At 42.1% G+C, this 22,088-nt stretch overlaps 1 protein-coding gene across 2 annotated transcripts; it reads right to left on the reverse strand.

Moving 5' to 3' along the window:
- Nucleotides 1-8,003: 8,003 nt before the first annotated feature.
- Nucleotides 8,004-20,620, reverse strand: ING5 (inhibitor of growth family member 5). 2 transcript variants are annotated; one of them, XM_060242095.1, is made up of 8 exons: nucleotides 20,310-20,620; nucleotides 18,520-18,591; nucleotides 16,669-16,835; nucleotides 15,509-15,620; nucleotides 13,711-13,804; nucleotides 12,184-12,319; nucleotides 9,474-9,535; nucleotides 8,004-8,789 (listed from the first exon to the last, which is right to left on the reverse strand). In XM_060242095.1, exons 1-8 carry the CDS (start codon nucleotides 20,347-20,349, stop codon nucleotides 8,750-8,752), a joined length of 723 nt encoding a protein of 240 aa, XP_060098078.1. In that variant the 5' UTR covers nucleotides 20,350-20,620; the 3' UTR covers nucleotides 8,004-8,749. The 2 variants fall into 2 exon arrangements, with proteins under 2 accessions (XP_060098078.1, XP_060098077.1); XM_060242094.1 differs by lacking the exons at nucleotides 8,004-8,789; nucleotides 9,474-9,535 and having other exon boundaries at nucleotides 11,439-12,319.
- Between the last annotated feature and the right edge of the window lie 1,468 nt (nucleotides 20,621-22,088).

Here is a 22,088-nt window from a genome sequence, read left to right on the forward strand (position 1 = left end):
ACTTAACTGGGCTTAAAATGACTTACTTTTGAGTAGACACACCGAGGACTGATCCAGATAGGAGGCCGTGTTGCTCTGAAGCAGCTAGAACAAAGTTAAGAGTCCAGTGGCACCTTTAAGACAACAAAAGTTCATTCAAGGTATTGGGCTTTCGTGCACACGCACACTTCTTCAGATACAACCGGGGAGGATTGTACGTGAACCGATCAGAGCCAGAAAGTGAGAAATGGGACGGGCTTGCCGGAACAGCTGAGTAGAGCTCACGTTGAACGCCGGGCTGGGATAACACAAGCACCAGACGACGCTGTTCTAACCTTTAACTAGACCGAAGACAATTCGTGTATTTTCTTCTGCAAATGATCCCAGACAGCTGTGGATCAACAGCGACCCCTCTCCTTTTCCTCCTCTCCAGACAAACTAGATAAGAAAGGCATTGTGGGAGTGTATCAACAGGGACCTATTGCTTGGACTAGATTTCTATCGACGCATGCGTGTTACAGTGGGGGGAAGGAGGGAAGTTGCGTTGAAAGCCCCTGCCTTCCGCCTACACTCGCGCAGTGGTTGTGTACTCTGGCAACGGCTTGGCTGGCTGGGATCTGTTCAACGGGATCGCACAGCGTGCATTCTGCTGCTAAAGCTAAATAGGAGTCAAGTTGCATGTTTAAGACCAACTGGTTTTATTCAAAATAGCAGTCGATTGCACCTTTAAGACCAACTTAGTTTTATTCAGAACGTAAGCTTTCGTGTGCATGCACACTTCTTCAGACGAGGAATGAGGTACAGTAAGCAGAGCCACATATAGCTGGTGGGGTTTGGAATGCCAAGTGGTACAAAGTTAAAAACCAATAGCAATTATTTTAACGTTGTACCACTTGCCATTCCAAACCCCACCAGCTATATGTGGCTCTGCTTACTGTACCTCATTCCTCGTCTGAAGAAGTGTGCATGCACACGAAAGCTTAAGTTCTGAATAAAACTAAGTTGGTCTTCGACTCCTGTTTTGTTCTACTACAAACCAACATGGCTGCCTATTTAGTTTTATTCAGAACGTAAGCTTTCGTGTACTCTCTAAGCACACTTCATCAGACAAGGAATCCGGTACAGTGAGCAAAGCCACATGTAGCTGGTAGTCAGTGGCTCAGAATGCAAACTGGTACAAATTTAAGAATGAATGGCAGTATAGTAAAATTATCTGGTAGGGTAAAAAAATGTAAGATTCAATGACAGAATAGTAAAATTAACAAATTGAGCAAACCTTTGATCTGAGTAGCATAAGCATGCAAAAGCAAACAGTAATATATAAAAATGTGAGAGCGTCTGTTAATGATTATATTGTATTAAGTCTGGATCAAAAGGAAGGTATCTCAGAAGACTGCTAAAACTGTTCACCCTACAAATCTGCAATTGTATGGCTCAGTTGGCGATATAGTTGCTTGAGAAAGTCGTAAAGCGTTAAGGCATTAGTTGTGGAAGAATAGAAAAGTAGCTGTTAATAGTAACGGTGGAAGAAGAATATAAAAGGGCCGCACCAGTCACAGGAGATAAAAATATGGCCAAGGCCGACGGTGCAAAAAAGGGAAAATATATTTTATTACTCGGAATTAAAAACAAACAAACATCCCTAAGCATTTCTCCAACAAGATTCGTCGGTGGAACTGTTCATATTATTTTATTTATTTATTTTCGCATTTATATCCTGCCCTCCCTGCCACAGCAGGCTCAGGGCGGCTAACAACGTTAAATATCCACAATAAAACACTAAAAACAATTACAGCAAGATCAATTAAAATTAACAATTGCACTTTAAATATTGAACAATTTGTAAACAGTTTTGGTGCTAAGTTCCATACCATGATGTTAAACAGCTTTGTACTTTAGTTGAAGGCCATTCGAAAAAGTGTTGTTTTACAAGCCTTGCGGAATTGGGCAAGGTCCCACAAGGCTCTAACATCATCAGGGAGTTGGTTCCACCAGTGGGGGGCTGCAATAGAGAAGGCTCGTTCTCTGGTAGCCATCAATCTTGCCTCCCTCAGCCCGGGGATTTCTAATAGATTTTGTGATCCAGATCTCAGTACCCTCTGCGGAATATATGGGGAGAGACTGTCTCTAAGGTAAACAGGACCTCGGCCATATAGGGCTTTAAAGGTAATAACCAGCACCTTGTAGCAAATCCGGAATGCTATTGGCAGCCAATGCAGTCGCCGCAGCCCCGGCTGCACATGATCTCGAATAGAGAGAGCCAGTAACAGCCTGGCTGCAGCATTTTGCAACAGCTGCAGCTTCCAGATTCGAGACATGGGCAGCCCCATGTAGAAGGCATTATGATAGTCTAGTCTCGAGGTGACCGTAGCATGAATCACTGTTGCTAAGTTGCTGTGCTCTAGGAAGGGTGCCAGCTGTCGTGCCCGCCTAAGATGGAAAAAGGTGGATCTCACAGTGGCTGCTATCTGGGCCTTCATAGCCAATGTGGGCTCCAGTAGCACCCCCAAGCTCTTGACTTTAGGCGCCGATATCAGTGGCACCCCATCAAAGGCTGGTAAAGGGATTTCCCTTCCCAGGCCACTGCGACTCAGACAAAGGACTTCTGTCTTCGTTGGGTTCAGCTTCAGACAACTCAGCCTCAGCCACCCCGCCATGGCTTGTAGCGCCGGGGCCAATTTTTCTGGGGCGGAGGCAGGCCGGCCATTCATCAGCAGATAAAGCTGGGTGTCATCTGCATACTGATGGCAACCCAGCCCAAATCATCAGCAGATAAAGCTGGGTGTCATCTGCATACTGATGGCAACCCAGCCCAAATCTCCTGACAATCTGGGCAAGGGGGCACATATAGATATTAAACAACATCAGGGAAAGCACCGCCCCCTGAGGCACTCCACAATTAAGTGGATGCCTCTGGGACGATTGTCTCTCGATCGCCACCCTTTGTCCCCGATCACAGAGAAAGGAAGAAAGCCATTGTAAGGCTAACCCCTGAATCCCTGCATTGGCAAGGCGGTGGACCAGCAACTGATGGTCAACCATGTTGAATGCCGCCAACAGGTCCAACAACAACAGCACTGCTGACCCGCCTTGATCCAGTTGTTGTTGGCGATCATCCACTAAGGTGACCAGCACCGTCTCTGTCCCATGGCCTGGGCGAAAGTCGGACTGGTGTGGGTCTAAAATGGAAGCATCCTCCAGGAAGCTCTGCAACTGTAATGCTACTGCCCTCTCAATAATTTTACCCCAAAAGGGTAAATTTGAGACCGGTTGATAATGTACCAATTCGGCCGGGTCTAATGTTGGTTTTTTCAAGAGGGGATGGACTATTGCCTCTTTAAGAGGTGTTGGAAAAAGCCCATCCGAGAGGGACCTATTTAAGATATCCCATACAGGATATTGAAGCTCCATCCGGCAAGCTTTTATCAGCCAGGATGGGCAAGGGTCCAAATCACATGTTGTTGGGCATACAGTTGTGAGGATTCTGTCAACTTCCTCCAAGCTGAGTGTTGCAAAACTGTCTAAAGCCGACCCCGAAAACAGGTATGGAGCCTCGAGTTCACTTACTTTTTCAATTGTGGCAGGGAGGTCACGGCGGAGCAATGAGACTTTATCCGTGAAAAATGTTGCAAAAGCCTCACAGCCTATTTCCAATTCCCTATAGTTTGATCTGCCTTGTGGCAGAATTGTAAGAGTCTGAATGATACTAAATAATTGTGCTGGTCATGAATTCGCAGATGCAATCTTGGCTGCAAAGTAAATTTTCTTTGTGGTCTTGACTGCCATCTCATAGGATTTCATATACTCTCTATAAGATGCTCTAGTTGCTTCATCGTGAGTCCGCCGCCATCGCCTCTCTAGTTGTCTGAGCCTCCGTTTCATCGATCGCAAATCTGCATTATACCATGGCGCCATCTTTTCACGGGGATGCAGAGGATGCCGAGGAGTGATCTCATCAATGGCCATGGTGAGCTGATTTTGCCATAGCTCAACCATGTCATCGAGCGAGTCGCCAGGGGGCCAGGGATCCCTCAGTTCCCTCTGGAACTGGAGTGGGTCCATTAGGTTCCTTGGGCGAGCTAAAATACGCTCGTCGCCTAGGCAGGTTTGGGGTGGCACATTCATGCAGGCCTTCAGGGCATAGTAGTCCGACCATGGTACCGCATCAGCAGTAATTCAGATCACTGTAACCCCCAACGCAAAGATCAAATCCAGCATGTGCCCGGCCTGGTGAGTGGATGTGGCTACAAATTGAGAGAGTCCTAGCGTAGCCATGGATGACACTAGGTCCGTCGCCTGATTGGAGTCCACGTCATCGGCATGGACATTGAAATCACTCAGGATTAAAAGCCTTGGTTGTTCCAATGCCCAGCCTGTTGCGGCCTCCATCAGGGATGATAAGGCGCTGGCTTGTGCGCTAGGCGATTGGTACACCAGCCAGATCGCCAACCCCTCTCCCACATCCCACTTCAGACCCGCACATTCAATGCCAGCGATCTCTGGCGCTGGTAGCACCCTGAAGGAGTAAGCTTCCCGTATGAATAATTAATAATCTTGCAGTAATATTTCAGAGTAGAAGACCAGTATACTACTTTTGAAGAATTAATGCAAGACGAACAGATTCCCCTAATAAAACCTGTTGGTAAAATGCATGTGGAATTTTTTTAGAATTTTCAGTAATATGTTACCTGACTTTGCGCCATCGAACTTGGCCTTATCTTTTATCAACAGTAATGGTAGCACAGATCCGTCATGTTCAGAAGCAGGTTGCTACTGAGGGACAGTTGGAAGTGGGGTGGGGTTTCACCTTCGGGCTATGCTTCCGACCTTCTAAAAATAGGTGAGCTATGTCCACTGTCATTGCATGAACTGTACTGGACTTTGGCCTGATCCACTTTGGCAAGTCTTCTGCTTTTACTGCCTCATGTTTTACTTAAAATAACCACACACACCCTGCAGCCACCCATAGCTCCCTCACTGTTGTATGCGGGCAAGATTTGTGGTTTTGCTTTTCTTGCTATCACTTTTTATATTTTAAATTTTATTTTCCCAATAAAGAGAAAAGTTTCTGGAGAGGGATTTTCATCAATTCTCCCCCTTTCACCAGTAACCACAGCTCTGAATTGCTCAGGGGATCAGATCAAACACACATTAGGATCCAGTCAAAGATCTCCCTGTGTTTTGTGTAAGCTGACCCTTAAAACGTGTTCATGTACACCTAATGTATTGTGCTTAGTAAACTTCAAAGAAATTCATCTTTGTTACATTGTGGCAGCTTGCTTAGAAGGTTTGTAATTTACCACTAATGATAGCTGTAGCTACATTTCCATTATAGTAGTTCTTTCTGGGTTTAAAATTGTACAGAGTCAAATATTGTTTACTGCTTCCTGTCATGGCTATGTTTGGTGAGCCAGTTTGGTGTAGAGGTTAAGTGTGCAGACTCTTATCTGGGAGAACCGGGTTTGATTCCCCACTCCTCCACTTGCACCTGCTGAGATGGCCTTGGGTCAGCCATAGCTCTGGCAGAGGTTGTCCTTGAAAGGGCAGCTGCTGTGAGAGCCCTCTCCAGCCCCACCCACCTCACAGGGTGTCTGTTGTGTGGGAGGAAGGTAAAGGAGATTGTGAGCTGCTCTGAGACTCTTCGGAGTGGAGGGCGGGATAGAAATCCAATATCTTCTTCTTCTTCCTCAAATGTGCTTTGAGATTAGCTTCACATTTTATATGATCCAGGATTCTATGCTATATTTCCCATTCTCACTCAGATAGGAAAATTGACATGCAGCTAGGGAGAATTTTTTAGCATGACAGTGAATTACAAACTCAAAAACCATATAAGCAAAGTATTAAAACACTACACAAAAGAAACAGTCTCAGAAAGATGAAAATCATGTTTGTTTCAAAAATACTTTATTTATAACAATATACCTATTATATCTATAACATGATCAAAAATACAGATATACATCTCACATTTTGTAATAAAAAGATTTTTAATATTCTCTTCCACTTAAAAAGAAACATCTTTTTAATTCCTTTGACAAGGAAATACAGCCTGTGCGGAATTATGAATGGGGGGGGGGGCAGGATGACTCACAAAAATTAACACACTAAAATTGTCTCCTTTATTCCAAATCCTAACAAGCTATTAAACAAGATACATTCAAAATTCAGGAGAACACATTCCCCCTAAGTCAGAATCAACAGGACTGTTGATAAATCAATACAGACTTAAAAACCCTGAAAAACAACATGAACTGCTTGATAAATTACCTCAAAGATAGTGCTATTTACTTGTGGCATCTATATTGCTCAATCCAATATCATAATATTATTATAAAATGTTTTTCTAGAAACTAGGCTGCAAGTTTAATAAGAAAAAAAACTTTACTACTACTATGTAGCTTTCCAAAAGAAAAAAAACCCTATTTAATTCCTCAGGTCCAATACATGACATTAGCTTATGGTAAAGTGACAGTCTAGCTTGTTCCTCTAGTTATATAGCAGCATTAATTGCTTATCACAAAATGCATCTTGGAGATGTGTCAACCTCTGTTAATTAAGACTTAGCATAATTGGAAGAGTGAAAATAGATCTCGAAATGCTGCCTTCCTACCTGGTAAAAGGCCAGGAACATTACTCATCGACTAACCATTTATATGGGGGGGGGGGGGGGGCTCATTGGAAGGTTTACCCTCTTTTCTTTTAAAAAGTAATCCTAAGACTAAAAACTTTAAGCATACCCATACAGCGAGCCACCAAACCAAACACAACCCATCAACCATTTATGATGTCCTATTATATGCTCAATAAACCTTTCTTTGGTGTCTACGTGGAAGACCACATATGTGGCCAGTGGATTTGTGCAGTTTAATGGATCACAATATGTGCAGGTCTACTTTAATGTAAATTAAGCAGTAGTAAACAGACTCGTTTTAAATGAAAATGTGCAGCATAAACTGTTAGAGAGGGAAATCTCCCTTATGGAAGAGGGAAATAATCTCTCTGTTATAAAGTTCATCATGATTGAGAAGATGTTCATGTTCTGTTCCATGCTTATGCACATGATATTAAGTGGATAACTATTTCAAAATTACAATGTATCTATATAAATATTTACCCTGAAAACAGAAAACTATGAAACAAAGGGTATTTTTCTCACCCTACATCTTATGACAGCATTAAAAACCTGAACAGATAAAAATGCAGCCATAGGAAACCTGTCATTTAACTGAATTACATTATATGCTAAAAGCTGGATGTAAAAGAAGTGTGTTGCAAAGAACAGACTGTTCATTCTTTCATAACAAAATGCAAACCACCTTCTTTCAGCAACAGTTTTACTTATTTTAAAGCTTCGATTATTGATTACAGAATGCATTCTTCCCTTTGTGCTTTGCTGCTTGCAAGGAACACAAGCCACCACATTGTTATAGAGATTTAAGGGGATTCTTAACCAACTCTACACTAGCTGCAATAGCTAACATAGTTGTCTTTCTCCAGAGGACGGTTATATTTTGGTGGTTGTGCCCATATTCCAAAAGCCATGTGCATCTCACAATATAAACACAGGAAGAACTAGCCATTAGTACGAAAATATTATTTATATCTCTTTTAAAAGCTGGTATGTTTTAAGACAGCTGAAAGTGCACTGACAAAAGCCATCATTATCCAGTCAAAACTTCTGTCATGCTATTGTCTCAGGCTAAAAAGAATGAGTAGGAGTTTTGAAACACTACAAAAACCCGCACATCCTGTTTGACCGGGGATTATAGAGGTTGCGGTATACACACCATGGACAATGATGGCTCTAACGTGCCACTTACAACTACCTGGAAAAATGATTGTCTGCTTCCAACCTAAGGTACTTGGATACCAAGTTTTACAGTTTATACTGGAGAGCATCTCAGCAAATTCATAGCCCAGAAATTTCACAATTCATGATACCAGATCGTTCTGCAGCTATGCTGTAGCAGAAATCCTTTCTCTTAAAACTGATCCTTCCAATTACTTACGTTCAATAGCTGTTTTATCAATGAAAATTAAACTTTATTATTGTTTCATGAATAAATCAGATTATACTTATAATAGGTTCATCTTTTCGATATCTTGTCTTTATTAAGCATTTCTTATTTACCATATATGATTTCAGCGGAAAAAGTATAAAGCACAAATGAAAATGAGAACAGGTATAAACCTCCTGAAGTTTACTCATGGAACAATATTTAACCAATACAGTTTACTTCTTTTTTTTTTAATGGGGGTATAATGTAAACAACCATTGCCTTACAGCTTTCCTCTAAAGGAGCAAAACTGCATGGTAAAACAACAACATAAAACAATTAATTACCTCTTCGTCAGCAGCTATAAGGTTTGGAAAGGTGGTTAGTTTTAAAATCCTTCATAAATGTTGTACAGAATAACTATGCTTCAACAACAATGGTATTTATTTTTTTCACCTGCAACTCCATAGCCAATTTCACAGTTCAGTGTATGTGCAAAAATTCCAGTGCAGGGCTACCTTTAGTACTTCATTACATTGATTACACTCCTATGGAAGCATAACCAGAGTAGAAAAAAATAACTACAATGAGTTTTCTCCAAATCTTCCTTTCCTTGTTAGGACAGCTCCATTTATGCAAAACTACAACTGGCCAGTAAACAGCTGAATACTAAATCAAACAAGAAGATGGGTCAGTAAAAATAAAATAAAATATTGCAATATATAGGAATATATTAAACTTTCTCTTTCAAATTCTTATTCCTATCGTTCCTACTTCTTCTTCTTCTCCTGAACACAGCGAGGACAATACCTAAGGACAGCAAAGTACAATGTTTAGGTCAGATTAGAATATAACATCTTGAAAGGTGTTTGAGAAGGATTAACTGATGCCTTCCATTTCTCCTTCCCAACCCATGTTGTTCCTTGAAAACTGGGAATTTTGGGGGAGAGCTTGTGTGTGCATCCCCCATATACATAAAATGTACAATGGAGTACAATCTTTATCTTTTTAAAGTTAAGGTACAGTTAATGGGGATAAAAGTTTGTATAACAGACTGGATTGTGGTCAGAGTCTACGTAACAATCAGCTTTGAAATATGGTTCTCTCAGCCTGCGGAATAAATTCTGAAGGTGTTTTTTTCAAGTCTATAAAGGGAGATCAACAGACCATTCACAATTTCAATTTGAAGAGTCTCTTCTTTCCATGCACATACCATGCACCAATCCTTCACGGTGTTTTAATAGTTCTGTTTCTTTGCAATCACAGCTTCTATCACACATCTAAATATTAGCTTTTCTCTTTCCCCTACAAAATATATTGTTTTGATTTGGTAGTACAGCTTTTAAAATATTCGCAGTATGGGTTAAAACCTTGCAACAACAACAAACCCCTGAATCAAAATGCCAAGACTACACTACTGAATTGTCACTGTATCTGCAAAAGAAAAGCACCCCAGAAAAGTAAGAACAAAGTTTTAAAGTTCATGATACCTACCATTTCCCTTTGGGTTTGGTGGTGAGATCCACACAAGCAAAATGAAACCATTCAATTGGACACTAGGTTTGGGGGGGGGGGGGGGGAGAGAGAGAAAAAGTATGACTGCTGTTTTTCATATAGAACTTAATAATTTTTTTAAAAATAGCACATTTATCATAGCATAATCTTTTGTGTATTAGACCCATTTTGTCAGACTGCAGATCAATTTTGACAGCATTAACTTTTCTTATCAGATGTATTAACAATATGGCTGGCAGACAGCTGCTTGTTACTTTAAGAGACAAACAGCATGGTACACTGCAGTGACATGTAACAAAAAGCAACCAGACCTTCTGCCTGATAAAACACTCTCAGATGAGGTGATTTGCACTAGAAAAGGGACTGGATGGAGAAAGGGAATGCTTAATTTTTCTCATGCCAGCCTTTTCCTCTGAGTCTTCCCCCCTCCCCGCCCCCCAATCTATCCACTGTTACTACTACAGGAATCTGGACTTGTGTTTACAATGTAAAGATAACTGGAACACTGGTGAGACAAAAACAAAAGAAAGTTTGAGCACTCTCTTCCGCCACAGCTTCCAATACCCTTTCTCCAATGTACATCATTCCCTCCATTTTACAAGAGGAAAGGGGCCACACATGGTTAGGGGACAGAATTTCTACACATTGGATAGAGACTGCCACTTTCAGGCAAAGCCCACCATTCCTTTCTTATTATGCCTAACAGAAACAAACACCCAGTGCTGTCCAGGATAAAAGATACGGCAGACACTTACTTATAAAAGTTAACTTCCCCTTGAAAGTTAAGTTAAAGATTGCATCCTATTTGTTGTAAATAAGGGCTTCCAAAATATAAAGATTCAAAAATCTGGAAACCTGGTTAAGTCAGGAGGAGCTTCTACTGTTCACTTTGATGAGATTGCTTTGCATGCTTCCCCATCCCCTACATCCTTTCCCTCACACACGTACTCTGTTGCCCCTTCTCCGCTTTTTCTGTTACATGTTCTAGCTCAGGGGTGTCAAACTCATTGGTTATGAGGGCTGGATCTGACATAAATGAGACCTTGTCAGGCTGTGCCATGTCAGGCTGAGCCTGACATGTGTGTACCTATTTAAGATTAGATAGCAGAGATATATATTTTATAAAGAACACAAACTTTTTAAAAAGCCTAAAAATTAAAACATGTTTAAAATATTAGTACTAGTTGGTCTTAAAGGTGCTTTTTTGTATCTCTCCCATGGGATCCAGGAAACTGGGCAAAGGAAGATCTGGCTTTTTCCTTTCTTCCCCAGGGGACCAGGAGGAGGAGCCTGAGCCTATACAAGGACAAGAGGCTTAGCTCAGTAGCTCTGCCATGCAATTGAGAGAACCTGGCAAAGCAAGCGCTGCCCCCCCCTTCCTCCCCAAGGGTGGAGCCTCAGCCAATGGAGAAAATAGAGGCTTCGCTCTGCAGCTCCTGTTGGATTGAGAAAGCCTGGCAAAGCAAGCTGTGATGCAAAAGGAAGCAAGAGAGAGGGAGAAGGAAGCAAATGACAGCCAGTTACTTGGGGGCCTGATAGAAGCCCTCCGGGGCCTGATTCAACCCCCGGCCGCATGTTTGACATCCGTTCCAGCTGAATAAAATCACAAATTCTGGAAGACATAATATACTACTTATACATGTACAACCTGATTCGAAATTTCAACTCCAAGCTGCTAAAGAATCTTGGACTAAACTCTGGCCTGTGTGAGTCTTGCACTGGATCTTGATTAAAGCCCATCATTGCTACTGTCACAACTCAGGGGGGGTCTTACCAATTGCTGCCACCACTCTGGGTTAAGGGTCTCCTTTGAGAAGGCCCAGAGTACCCTCCCAAGCCCTTCCAGGCCTACCATAGTTTAAGTTTCAAGTTTATTTCAATTTATATCCCGCCCTTCCCACCGAAGTGGCTTAGGCCAAATAATGGGCGTGAGGACCAGGCAGAGTGAACAATAACAAAAAGGTTTATTTCAGTGCAATATAAATTAACAAGGTGCAATAAAACAGTAAAAGGGGTGAAGGGAAAAATAACCAAATGCCCTAACATGTCTGAACTTACTGTCCCTAACTGTCTCAGTCAGACCTGGGTCTACTCACTCTCCCTCACAGGGTGAGGGTCTCTCCCTGGCAGCAGCTCTTCCTCAGCTCTGCCTCCTAGGAAAAGAACACCCACTTCCTGGGCTTGGCCTTTATATATTCTCTTTCCAGGTCCCATCCCTCTCTGGGCCTGTTTCCCTCCAAAACAGAGGGACAGAGGGAATCCTGGGAGATGTAGACTTTTCCCAGTAACTCCTAAGCAGGTTTCCCTGGGGCCTGGAGGCCTCACCAGCCCCAGGATTGTGACAGCTAACTCTGTTGTGGAATAAAAATGTTTTACATGGCACAGAATGAAAAATGCCAGAGGCAGCTTCCATAGGTGGCATCTGAAGAGCATGAACTGACACTGCAGCACAAAAAGGTCCTTTTTTTCCTACAGCAAGCCAGACAAGGTGGAGCAAAACTAAAATATTTGGCACACCTTTCTCACCATATGATTCTGTATGATTTACAGCACCATCCAGGATCTGGTTCTTAAGTAAAACAGGTGATTTTTTTTTTCTGAGGGAAGTATTTTGGAATGGAATTTGAATAAGGATGGAGAGTGGCAGCAGGCCCAGACCAAGATAAACTCCTGCGATCTCAAGACTTACATCTGGGTTGTCACAGCCAATCATTTCTCCGTAGGATACTTGGTGGCACAAGCAATATGTGGGCTCATTGGGATCCACTGGCATGTCCAGGACATCTGAAGGATGAACAGTGAGGATGGTTTCAGCTAATTCAGATCTGCAGTGGAATCAATACACATGAATACTGAGTAAATACAGTTACTCTTGGTAGTTTCAAACAGTACATTCCCTAAATAAACTCCCTTATGAGTTCATGTATAGTCTGAAGAGCAGAAATGGATGATCTGGCTGCTACAAAAGAAGCCAAAACTCAGATGAAATGACACAAACCAACAAAAACCCAAGAGAGTGAGAAAAGAGAGAATTCTATGGAAGCTGCCATTTAAAAACAAAATAATGTGAGGTTCCTGACTCAGACTTCAAGAACACAGGAAACTTCCTGTTTATCAGGAAGTAGTATCCAATTGATGTTATCAGCAGATATAGAAACTGCAAAAGGGAAAACAATCAGCAATTCAGAAACATTAATCACACTATTTGGTGCTTCTTCAATAATAATTACTGCCATACATAATTGTAACACAGCTGAGTTGATGGTTATAACCCATTTTTTTTTTTTACAATATCCAAGCTGCAAAATTCAATACAAAGTAGCACTGAAATCTTACATGGTACTGTGCACTTATAACCCCAAAACAATACAAGTTAGCATAAAGGCTTATGATAGCATAATTGATACAGATGTGCACTGGTAGCCTAAATGATACACAGTAGAAAAGTCCAGTGGTTGGCTCCTCTATTGCTCTCAACAATAAAAGTGTTTGTTGACTACCAAATCAATTTCAAAGGATGAGGCAGAGGAAGCACGCCATAGCAATAAAACTGTCAGCTGAACACCCTCCCAGGTAATCTGACATTTCAACTCTGTCTTCTATAATGTGGCTGAATAATGGGTTGTAACCACCAACTCAACTGTTTTACAGTTATACACAGCAATAATTATTATTGAAGAAGCACCAAATAGTATGATTGGTATTTCTGAACTGCTGATGCTTTCCCCTTTTGCGGTTTTTGTATTGTGAATTCCACATATACTAAGGGTCTCCATGACTGTTGAATCAGCAAATGCAGAGCAAGATAAATGATCAGTGTTAGTAAAATGAAAAAGAAAAAAAATCCCAGATCAGAAATTCATTAAGGTGAACATCAGTACCAAGTTACCAACACTGCACTTTCAATATAAACACTTCAAGTAGTAAATAAAAACAGCAAGTAGATATGGAAGCTATGGCTAGGAAAAAGCAAGACATGGAACTCAAACTACTTTGATAATTAGAACTATGCATCTAGGAGAGGCCTCAAAAGGGTCACACTACCTTGGTTAGCACTTAAAATATGTTTTATTTAAGTTAGTAATTTATATTGTATTTCCATAGATAATGATTATTTGAGTTCTTATTTAATGGCAACCCATACACTTTCATGCATGAGTTGATGAAATCAAGAGAGCTGTTAAGCAACCCCTAGATTGCAGTCACTAAATTGTACCTTCGTTTTGGTTTCTTTTTTACTGGAGCATCTTCCTCTGATGTTCGTCGGCCTCGACCCCGGGAACTTTTTTTGTCTTTCTGAGTTCGCCCCTCTGAAAGACAACTATTTCTGGTTATACCCATACAATACAATAACCTTTATTGGCATGATTGGTTATACCCTTATGGTAAGGAGAAAAAAAACCACCTCAGTGTTTTTATACCACTACTGTTTCAAAACATCACTTAAGTTAAACAATATACTTAATGGTGCCTTTACATGTATGCCTCCAGACTGTATTATACCAAAGAAAGTGGATCCCACTTCTAATGTACCCTTCTCCTCAATCCCAAAAGCCACTTTACCACTGTACAGATTATGTGTATGTGGACAGAAGCAATGGGCAGAGAGGGGAAGTGGGAGAAAGCTTAGCCCCCACCTGCACTTGCAACCAAGCAAGCTTAGCCCCCACCTGCACTTGCAACCAAGCCAGCTTCCCTCCACACATACATATAAGGTGAATGCACACATGACCCATCCTAGGAGGGAGTGCTGCTTTTTAACATTCTTCATCAAACAACATTGTCACACTGGCAGGGGACCAGGAAGGGCTTTCAACTGGCTGCCACCACTCTGGTAAGGGTCTGGTTGGACCCAGAGCACCCACCCAACCCGTGTGTCTCCCTTCTTAACAAACACCATCTATCCATGACTGAAGAGACATGAGAACCCAAGCAATATTGTTACCGGAATTAGGGGAGGTCTAATATTGGGGGGGAATGTTAGCTCTTAAGGAGACTTTGGCTTGTGAGAGGCACTAACAGGGGATCTTTACATCAATTGTCTACCAGGATTGTTCCTTTGAGAACTCTCAGAATTAACAGAACATTGCTTAACCAAGGGAGGTTATTTTATTAATAGAAAATAATAAAGTAATCCACATATACAGAAAATAGATTCACAATGGAAACAAACACACAAGCTTAACAGAAAATACAGGGTGAGAAGGATATTGCAGTGATTTTGGGGAAATATAATTACCATTCAGAGGTCCATGAAGCAGAATATATTAATATGGAAAGTGGCCCAAACAGAGTTTGGGGTGCAAGTCTGTAGCAGACAAGACAAGACACACCTGCAATGGGAAGTGCTAGTCTAGATATAGGCTAAAGTATTATCTGGGGGCATGCTGATGTACAGTGGTAGACAAACTGAGGCTCAGGAGCCATATGTGGCTCTTTCACACATATTGTGTGGCTCTTGAAGCACTCACTGCCCCATTAGCTGGCTAAGAGAAGACATTTCTGTCTTAAAATCTCTTCTCCAAGCCAAACCAGCTGGCAGTTTGGAGAATGCATTAAAGTTAAAGTTACTCACTGAGCCTAGGATCATGACAGGCATACATATCTGGGGGTGCATATAGTTTATATGCATGTGATCACTGTGCCCACAAGCAAGGAATATACAGACATAGGAGAGCACATGGCATCACCCTTGGTCATGAACAAGGCCTGCAGACTCTTCCTACATATGTTATGTGTACAGGACACCACCCACTTTATGCCAAAATCATGGATACTAGAAGTAATAAAACTTATGACCTGTTTCAGTCCAACTTCCCTTATTTTTTTTCCTTTGTTCTCTGCTATGGGTACAAATATGCCTTCTATAAAAGAACCTCTCTGTGAAGCATTAGGAAAAAATCCCACTGGAAAAGAAAGGTAGGGTATCAACTGAAAAAACCCGCTTCATAAAAAATACTTCAGGTCAGACGGGATTCTTCAGTATGAGACCACAGTGATCACAATGTACTCACTTTTCAGATTTTGCATTCCAGGGATTTCAAAATCACTGCCTTCCAGTTTATCCTTCAAATCAGCTTCAAATCGTGCCAAGTCAGCATCCAGGCGGCGAATGTGCTTGTCCACCTGCATTAGAGAGAAACCACCAGCTCAAGAAAATCCTCGAAAATAACGTCTGGCAGCCATGAGATTCACAGTTAAGTGAATTGCTATATATAATTCACACTTACTAGAAACCTTCTCCTATATTAGTGAGTGTATATAGTGGCAGGTATATAGGAGTGTATAAAGTGCACCTCCTATATACCTGTCAACTTCCCTATATTAGCCAAAAGCAAGCAGGAGAGGAATTTTAGCCTCGGCTGCTAGCTGACTGTCCAGAAATTCCATGACCAGTACAAATATGTCTCTTCCGGCAGTTTCCACTGGAGGGAGAGGAGAGCAGGGAGCCAGCTTCCCTCCACACAAGGTACTTTTCTCTATAACCAGTTAGGTCTGTATCAGTGCAGTTCTAAGAGAAAGATAACTGTGTTAAATCCACAAGCTTAGATGGGTATAACTCTTTTTAGGGCTACATTGTATTGCCCTGCGCATGCCTCTCCTAATTTGTAACCTTCATCAACTTGATGACCACCCCTTGTACCGCATCCCCCCACAAACATGTAGAGGCACAAATTCATAGGTAGTTTCATTGAATCTGCCCTCTAGAAATAGGACTTCCATCATCTGGAAACTCATAGCAATCAGGGTTTAGAACTGCTTGCCACTAGTTTACTAATATCTCCAACATAACAGTTATAATAAGCTCATTTTAGAGAATGCAACTTCAGAGAGTATTCTGATGAATGTGCAGCCTGCAAAGCCAACTGGTTGGCAATACATGATATTCTACTTTTAATGCCTGTTTTTGCCTTGTTGCTCCCAGACAATAAAGGATTAAACAGGGAAAGATCACAACCTTGTACAGAGTACAAGTCCAGTCCAATCCAGAAGAGTTTTTGGGGGAGGAAAGAAAAGAATGTATAGTGTTAGCCTGCATAATGGAATACCCATTCTGTTGTCAGCCTACAGCTATATGCAAAAAGTCTCCTCTTTGAAACTACGAGAAAAATTAAAAGCACAGAGGCTGGCTTATTCATTCCACAGCACAAATGCTTCATCTGTCCAATCTTACCATTTCATAGGTCTGCATTGCCAGTTGCACCTTGTCATCACTGTATTCTTTACACTTTGTGTAAGCATTCTGTATCTTCTGCAGGATTTCCACCCGTTGCTCTGAGGTCAGATTCCTCACCGTTGAAATGTACTGGGTTGCAAGAGAGTCAATTTCTGCCTTCTTGTCTGAAGGGCAAATTGAAAAGGTATGTTTAAGATAGGGAAGTTTAATTTTAACCATGTTGATTATATAATAAATCCCACTGACTGCTATCACACTTATCTCTGAGTAAACTCATTTAGGATCAATTGCATGCTTTACAAAAGAACACACTCTAGGAATCCATAAAACATCTCTCCATTGAGATTTTAAACCACAAATTAACATTTGTATTGATGTTACAATTTGTATTGATTTTAACAATATAAAAAGCTGCTTTTTAGTAAACTAAACAGATCATACAAACAGCATTCTGTTAACATCTGAATAAAAGTTACAAATGTAATTTGACACAGAAGAGGTACATCCCTCATTAAGCAAGCAAGAAACCTACACACTCATTTTTATAAAGATATGTCAGGCTATAACTTAAGAGCTTCTACAGAGGGCCAGCTGTTGTGTCTCCACTTTCTAAGTCAAGGTGGCCGGACCTTTTCTGTTGTGGATCCTTGATTATGGAACTTCCAGCCGGCAGCTATCTACTTGGAATGAAATCATTTAAATTTCCATTGCCTAATAAAAATGCTCCACTTTACTGAAGCTTTTTGTTGACTGTTCTATTGTTATTTTTTCCTTTTCCCTTCTGAGTTTTGATTATAATTTTGACTTTGACTCTAATTGTGGTAGATCAAATTCACTCCCCCCCCTTCCCAGATTATTTGAATGCTCATTTTAATTATCTGTCAATCCACCCATTATTATCCCACGCATCCTCCAAGGAACACAGGGTAGCATTCATAGATACCCCTCTCCATTTCATCCTTACAACATATGACATGACATGACAACATATGAAGCTGCCTTATACTGAATCAGACCCTCGGTCTATTAAAGTCAGTATTGTCTACTCAGACTGGCAGCGGCTCTCCAGGGTCTCAAGCTGAAGTTTTTCACATCTACTTGCCTGGAGCCTTTTTTGGAGATGCCAGGGATTGAACCTGGGACCTTCTGCTTACCAAGCAGATGCTCTACCACTGAGCCACCGTCCCTCCCTGAAACAACCTACCTGGGAGGTGAGTTGTACTGAAAATACGCAATGGGTCCATGATTACCGACCAAGCTTCCATGACAATGGGGATTCAAACCTGGATCTCCCAAATCCTACTCCAATATCCTAACCACTACACAAGACCAGCTCATTGCTGGTTTATTGTTATTGCTCTGTGTAGCACTTTAATATGCTTCCAAAACCTTACCCTATCTCCTGAGCTCTCCAGTTGACAAGCAGTGATCTCTCTGGCAAGCATACAAAATCCCTGCATTGGATTGAAGGCTATAGAGCATTTTTGGCATCACAATTTTGGCTGCTCAGTAATATAATAAAGCTAGTACTGTTGGTTGGGGCCCATACCGACTTGCAAATCCACATTTTGATATCTTGTCTAACTCAAAAGCTGAACCAGAATTATGTCATGCCGTCTTGTCAAACTTTGCCAGACAACTCAAGCTGAAAAGTTCAAGGCTTTTTTTTTTTTCAACCTCAAACTGCATGGGGATGACTGGGCCAGGAAGTGAAGGACTTTGGCTACTAGCTGCGTCTCATTTTTGCTTTGAAAAGCAAACTGAGTAATGTCTACTTCATTCAGCTTTGCGAAGTTCTTAATTTGAGTACAGCACAGCATTACACGTAAGATTTGTGACCCAACACACCTTCAGTTCTCTGATCCAGTTCACGCATAAGTTGGAAGTTTCTCTGGAGTTCGCAGGGGAGGTTTTCGATGCCTGAAATACAAAAGCAGAGCACCTGCAGTCAATACAAAATATATGGTCAATTATATCTTACAAAAATTTATAAGCCCTGCCAGCAACTGTACCAGCTGTTGCCAACAACATGCTGGGAATTATTAGGAAGGGAATTGAAAACAAATCTGCCAGTATCATAATGCCCCCGTATAAATCGATGCGGTCTCATTTGGAGTACTGTGTGCAGTTCTGGTCGCCGCGCCTCAAAAAGGATATTATAGCATTGGAGAAAGTCCAGAAAAGGGCAACTAGAATGATTAAAGGGCTGGAATGCTTTCCTTATGAAGAAAGGTTGAAAAGCTTGGGGCTCTTTAGCTTGGAGAAATGTCGACTGCGGGATGATATGATAGAGGTTTAAAAGATAATGCATGGGATGGAGAAAGTAGTGAAAAAAGAAGTACTTTTCTCTCTTTCTCACAATACAAGAACTTGTCGGCATTCGATGAAACTGCTGAGCAGACAGGTTAAAACAGATAAAAGGAAGTACTTCTTCACCCAAAGGGTGATTAACATGTGGAATTCACTGCCACAGGAGGTGGGGGTGGCCACAAGCATAGCCACCTTCAAGAGGGGGTTAGATAAAAATATGGAACAGAGGTCCATCAGTGGCTATTAGCCACAGTGTGTGTGTGTGTGTGTATAATTTTTTTTTTGGCCACTGTGTGACACAGAGTGTTGGACTGGATGGGCCATTGGCCTGATCTAACATGGCTTCTCTTATGTTCTTATGTTCAACTCCTCCTTACATTTCATATGGTTGCCTGAGCCAACTAATATCCCTGGCTCTGTGGTGGCATCAAACATGGGGAAGTAGATATTGCTAGATCCCAAGGAAATTTGTTCTGCCTGGAATCTCTGAATGGTTTGGTGGTCCACCATCAACTTCAGCACCCCTCTTAAATATACTCTCAGTTGCAAAGAAGAAAACTCTTGTGAGTCTGGAACAGGCTATGAGACTGTACCTTTGTGACAATAGCCTAAAAGCCTAGCACATGTAAAAGGATCCTTGCAATGCCACCTTTTAATGCCACTGAAGTCAAGGGCCTTAGAAATGTGTAACTTTACTTTGGATGCCACTGCAAGGATCCTTTCCCCCCACGGTTTGTATTCAAGAAGGGGAGAAACTTTCTCACTACTCGAATACTTCTGCACCACGAACTTTGTAGTCTGCCCTTTCTAATCCTGCATTTGGTAAGAGTCTATTCTATGTTTGCTCATTTTTATCCTGCATGGAATGCAGTTTGGAGAACTGCATCTGTTGCAAGACATTACCGCATATGGCTGAACACGAGAAAATACTAAAGTTATAATTTCCCTCCCTGCCGAAGCTCTTTCTCCTCACACACACACCGACAGTCTACAGGTCACACTCCTGCTAAAAAGTGTAGGAACTGTGCCAGAAAGATGCTTCAACCCACAGAGATAAGTCAATGGCTTGGGAAGCGGGTCTGTTTACAACCGCCCAGGGCAGGTGGTACGACCGGCGGCAGGCCAGAAGCGGCCCCTTGTGGCCGATGGCAGTAACTGCAGCTTCAACCAACCACTCGCGCTGCCGCGACCCGTCCCTACGCGTAATAATGACGCAGCTAGAAACCTCGCTCGTGGCCAACTGGGTCTCTGAAGCAAATACAATTGCTGGCGTACCCACCCCCCCGGGCGGCCAACGTGCCCTCCCCAAAACTACCGTAGTCACTCACTGTCCAGGTAGTGCTCCAAGTACAGGGCGGCAGCCGCCATCCCGCGCCAGCCAACGCCCACCCTTCGACTCGCACTCGCTGCTGTCACCCGGGCGGCTTCGCAATGGCCGGCCGCCTATCATTCCATAGTCATGAGGTGTCGTTGCCGATTGGCTGCGCAGCAGGCGTATATAAATAAGAGGGTGGGGCGCTCTGGGGACCACAACAGGGTCAAGATTCCTTGCCTTCCGCTGGCGGAAAGGCGCCTGACGTTCGGCATTCAAACTTCCTATCCGCAAGCATTTGGGTGCTGTGCGGCGAGTGCGTGTGACACTTTTTCCGGTGTGCAGCTGCTTTAATGAAAAGCAGCCGCGTGGAAGAGGCGTCGTTATTATTTCCTTAGTCTTTCCCCCTTTTCAAAGTCAACCCCCTGCGTTGATTTTCCCGAGAGAGGTCTGTATCTGCCAGACGATCTGCCCCACACCCAGTGTTCCCTCTAAGCTGAGTTAGCGTGAGCTAGCTCACAGATTTTTAGCCTCCAGCTCACACATTTTTGTCTTAGCTCAGGAAGGATGACCCCAGAGCACAATAATTTACGCAGCAGCTCACAACTTCAATGCCAGGAGCTCACAAAGTAGAATTTTTGCTCACAAGACCCTGCAGCTTCGAGGGAACATTGCCCACACCTCGATTCTACACAATTAAGAATTGCTTTATTTACATAACTTCCAACAATTGCCTATAGATCCGTAGGTAGCCTGTAGTATTTGTCCCTTTATAAATCGCATTTTTAAACAACAGTTTAATACTACCAAGATACACATATTAGTTCTACTATGTATCTTTTAATCCCTAATCCACAAAAGCTGACCCACATTAACAGTTCAGTTTTACTTGTGAATTATACAGTGTATTATGTCTGAGTAAATGCATAGATTTCTGCTCTAAGACTTTAAGGCTGCAATCCCATGAACTCTCTCTTGGGAATAAGCCCCGCTGAATAAAATGGGGCTTCCTTTCCAAGTAGAGGTGGTTACGGTTGCTCTCCAAGATGCTACAAAAAAGTGATGTAATAAGATCGCACTCTACCACTTAACTGGAAGCAAGCCGAACACATTTAACACAGCAGGATTTACTTTTTGGTAAGCATACACTACTGTTATCCCCCCACCCCCAAGATTTCAGGAAAGGAAAAGCCGTATATCAAAATAAATAAGAGTCCTTAAAGGTACCTTAAAGACCTAACAAATTTTTACTCGAGCGTATACTTTCATGGTCTAGGGCCCACCAGTAAATGAATATGTGAACATTATAGAGAAATAGAATTGATAATATAGGACCTGATTTCCCTCTGGTTAGTATTTGGGAAGAAAACGGGGTTTTTTTTGGGGGGGGGGGGAATCCTGAGAAGGCCCAAGTCATCCCTTGAGTGTGTGTAGTGCCAACATGTGTTGCCATATCTTGTCTTAGTTTTTATGTTCAATGTTTTTATGGTTGTCCACCTATATATTGTTACCTGCCCTAAGCCCACTTGCAAGCTTCAACAGGGGACTGGATAAACATATGGAGCAGAATACAGAGCAGCTTCAAGAGAGGATTGGATGAACATATGAAGCAGAGGTCCATCAGTCACAGTGTATTGTTGGAACTCTGTCTGGGGTAGTGATGCTCTGTATTCTGGTGCTTGGGGGGGGCACAGTAGGAGGGCTTCTAGTTTCCTGACCCCACTGGTGGACCTCCTAATGGCACCTGAGGGTTTTGACCACTGTGTGACACAGAGTGTTGGACTGGATGGGTCAT

This window comes from Heteronotia binoei, chromosome 6, assembly GCF_032191835.1.
Source record: "Heteronotia binoei isolate CCM8104 ecotype False Entrance Well chromosome 6, APGP_CSIRO_Hbin_v1, whole genome shotgun sequence".
NCBI classification, from domain to species: Eukaryota; Metazoa; Chordata; class Lepidosauria; order Squamata; family Gekkonidae; genus Heteronotia; species Heteronotia binoei.

Coding starts and splice junctions, on each gene's coding strand:
- ING5 (XM_060242094.1), bottom strand. CDS start 20,349: ATGGCGGCTGCCGCCCTGTACTTGGAGCACTACCTGGACA. Junction 16,836..18,519: donor ACTGGATCAGAGAACTGAAG/GTGTGTTGGGTC, acceptor TTTGCCCTTCAG/ACAAGAAGGCAGAAATTGAC. Junction 15,621..16,668: donor CAATGCAGACCTATGAAATG/GTAAGATTGGAC, acceptor TCTCTAATGCAG/GTGGACAAGCACATTCGCCG.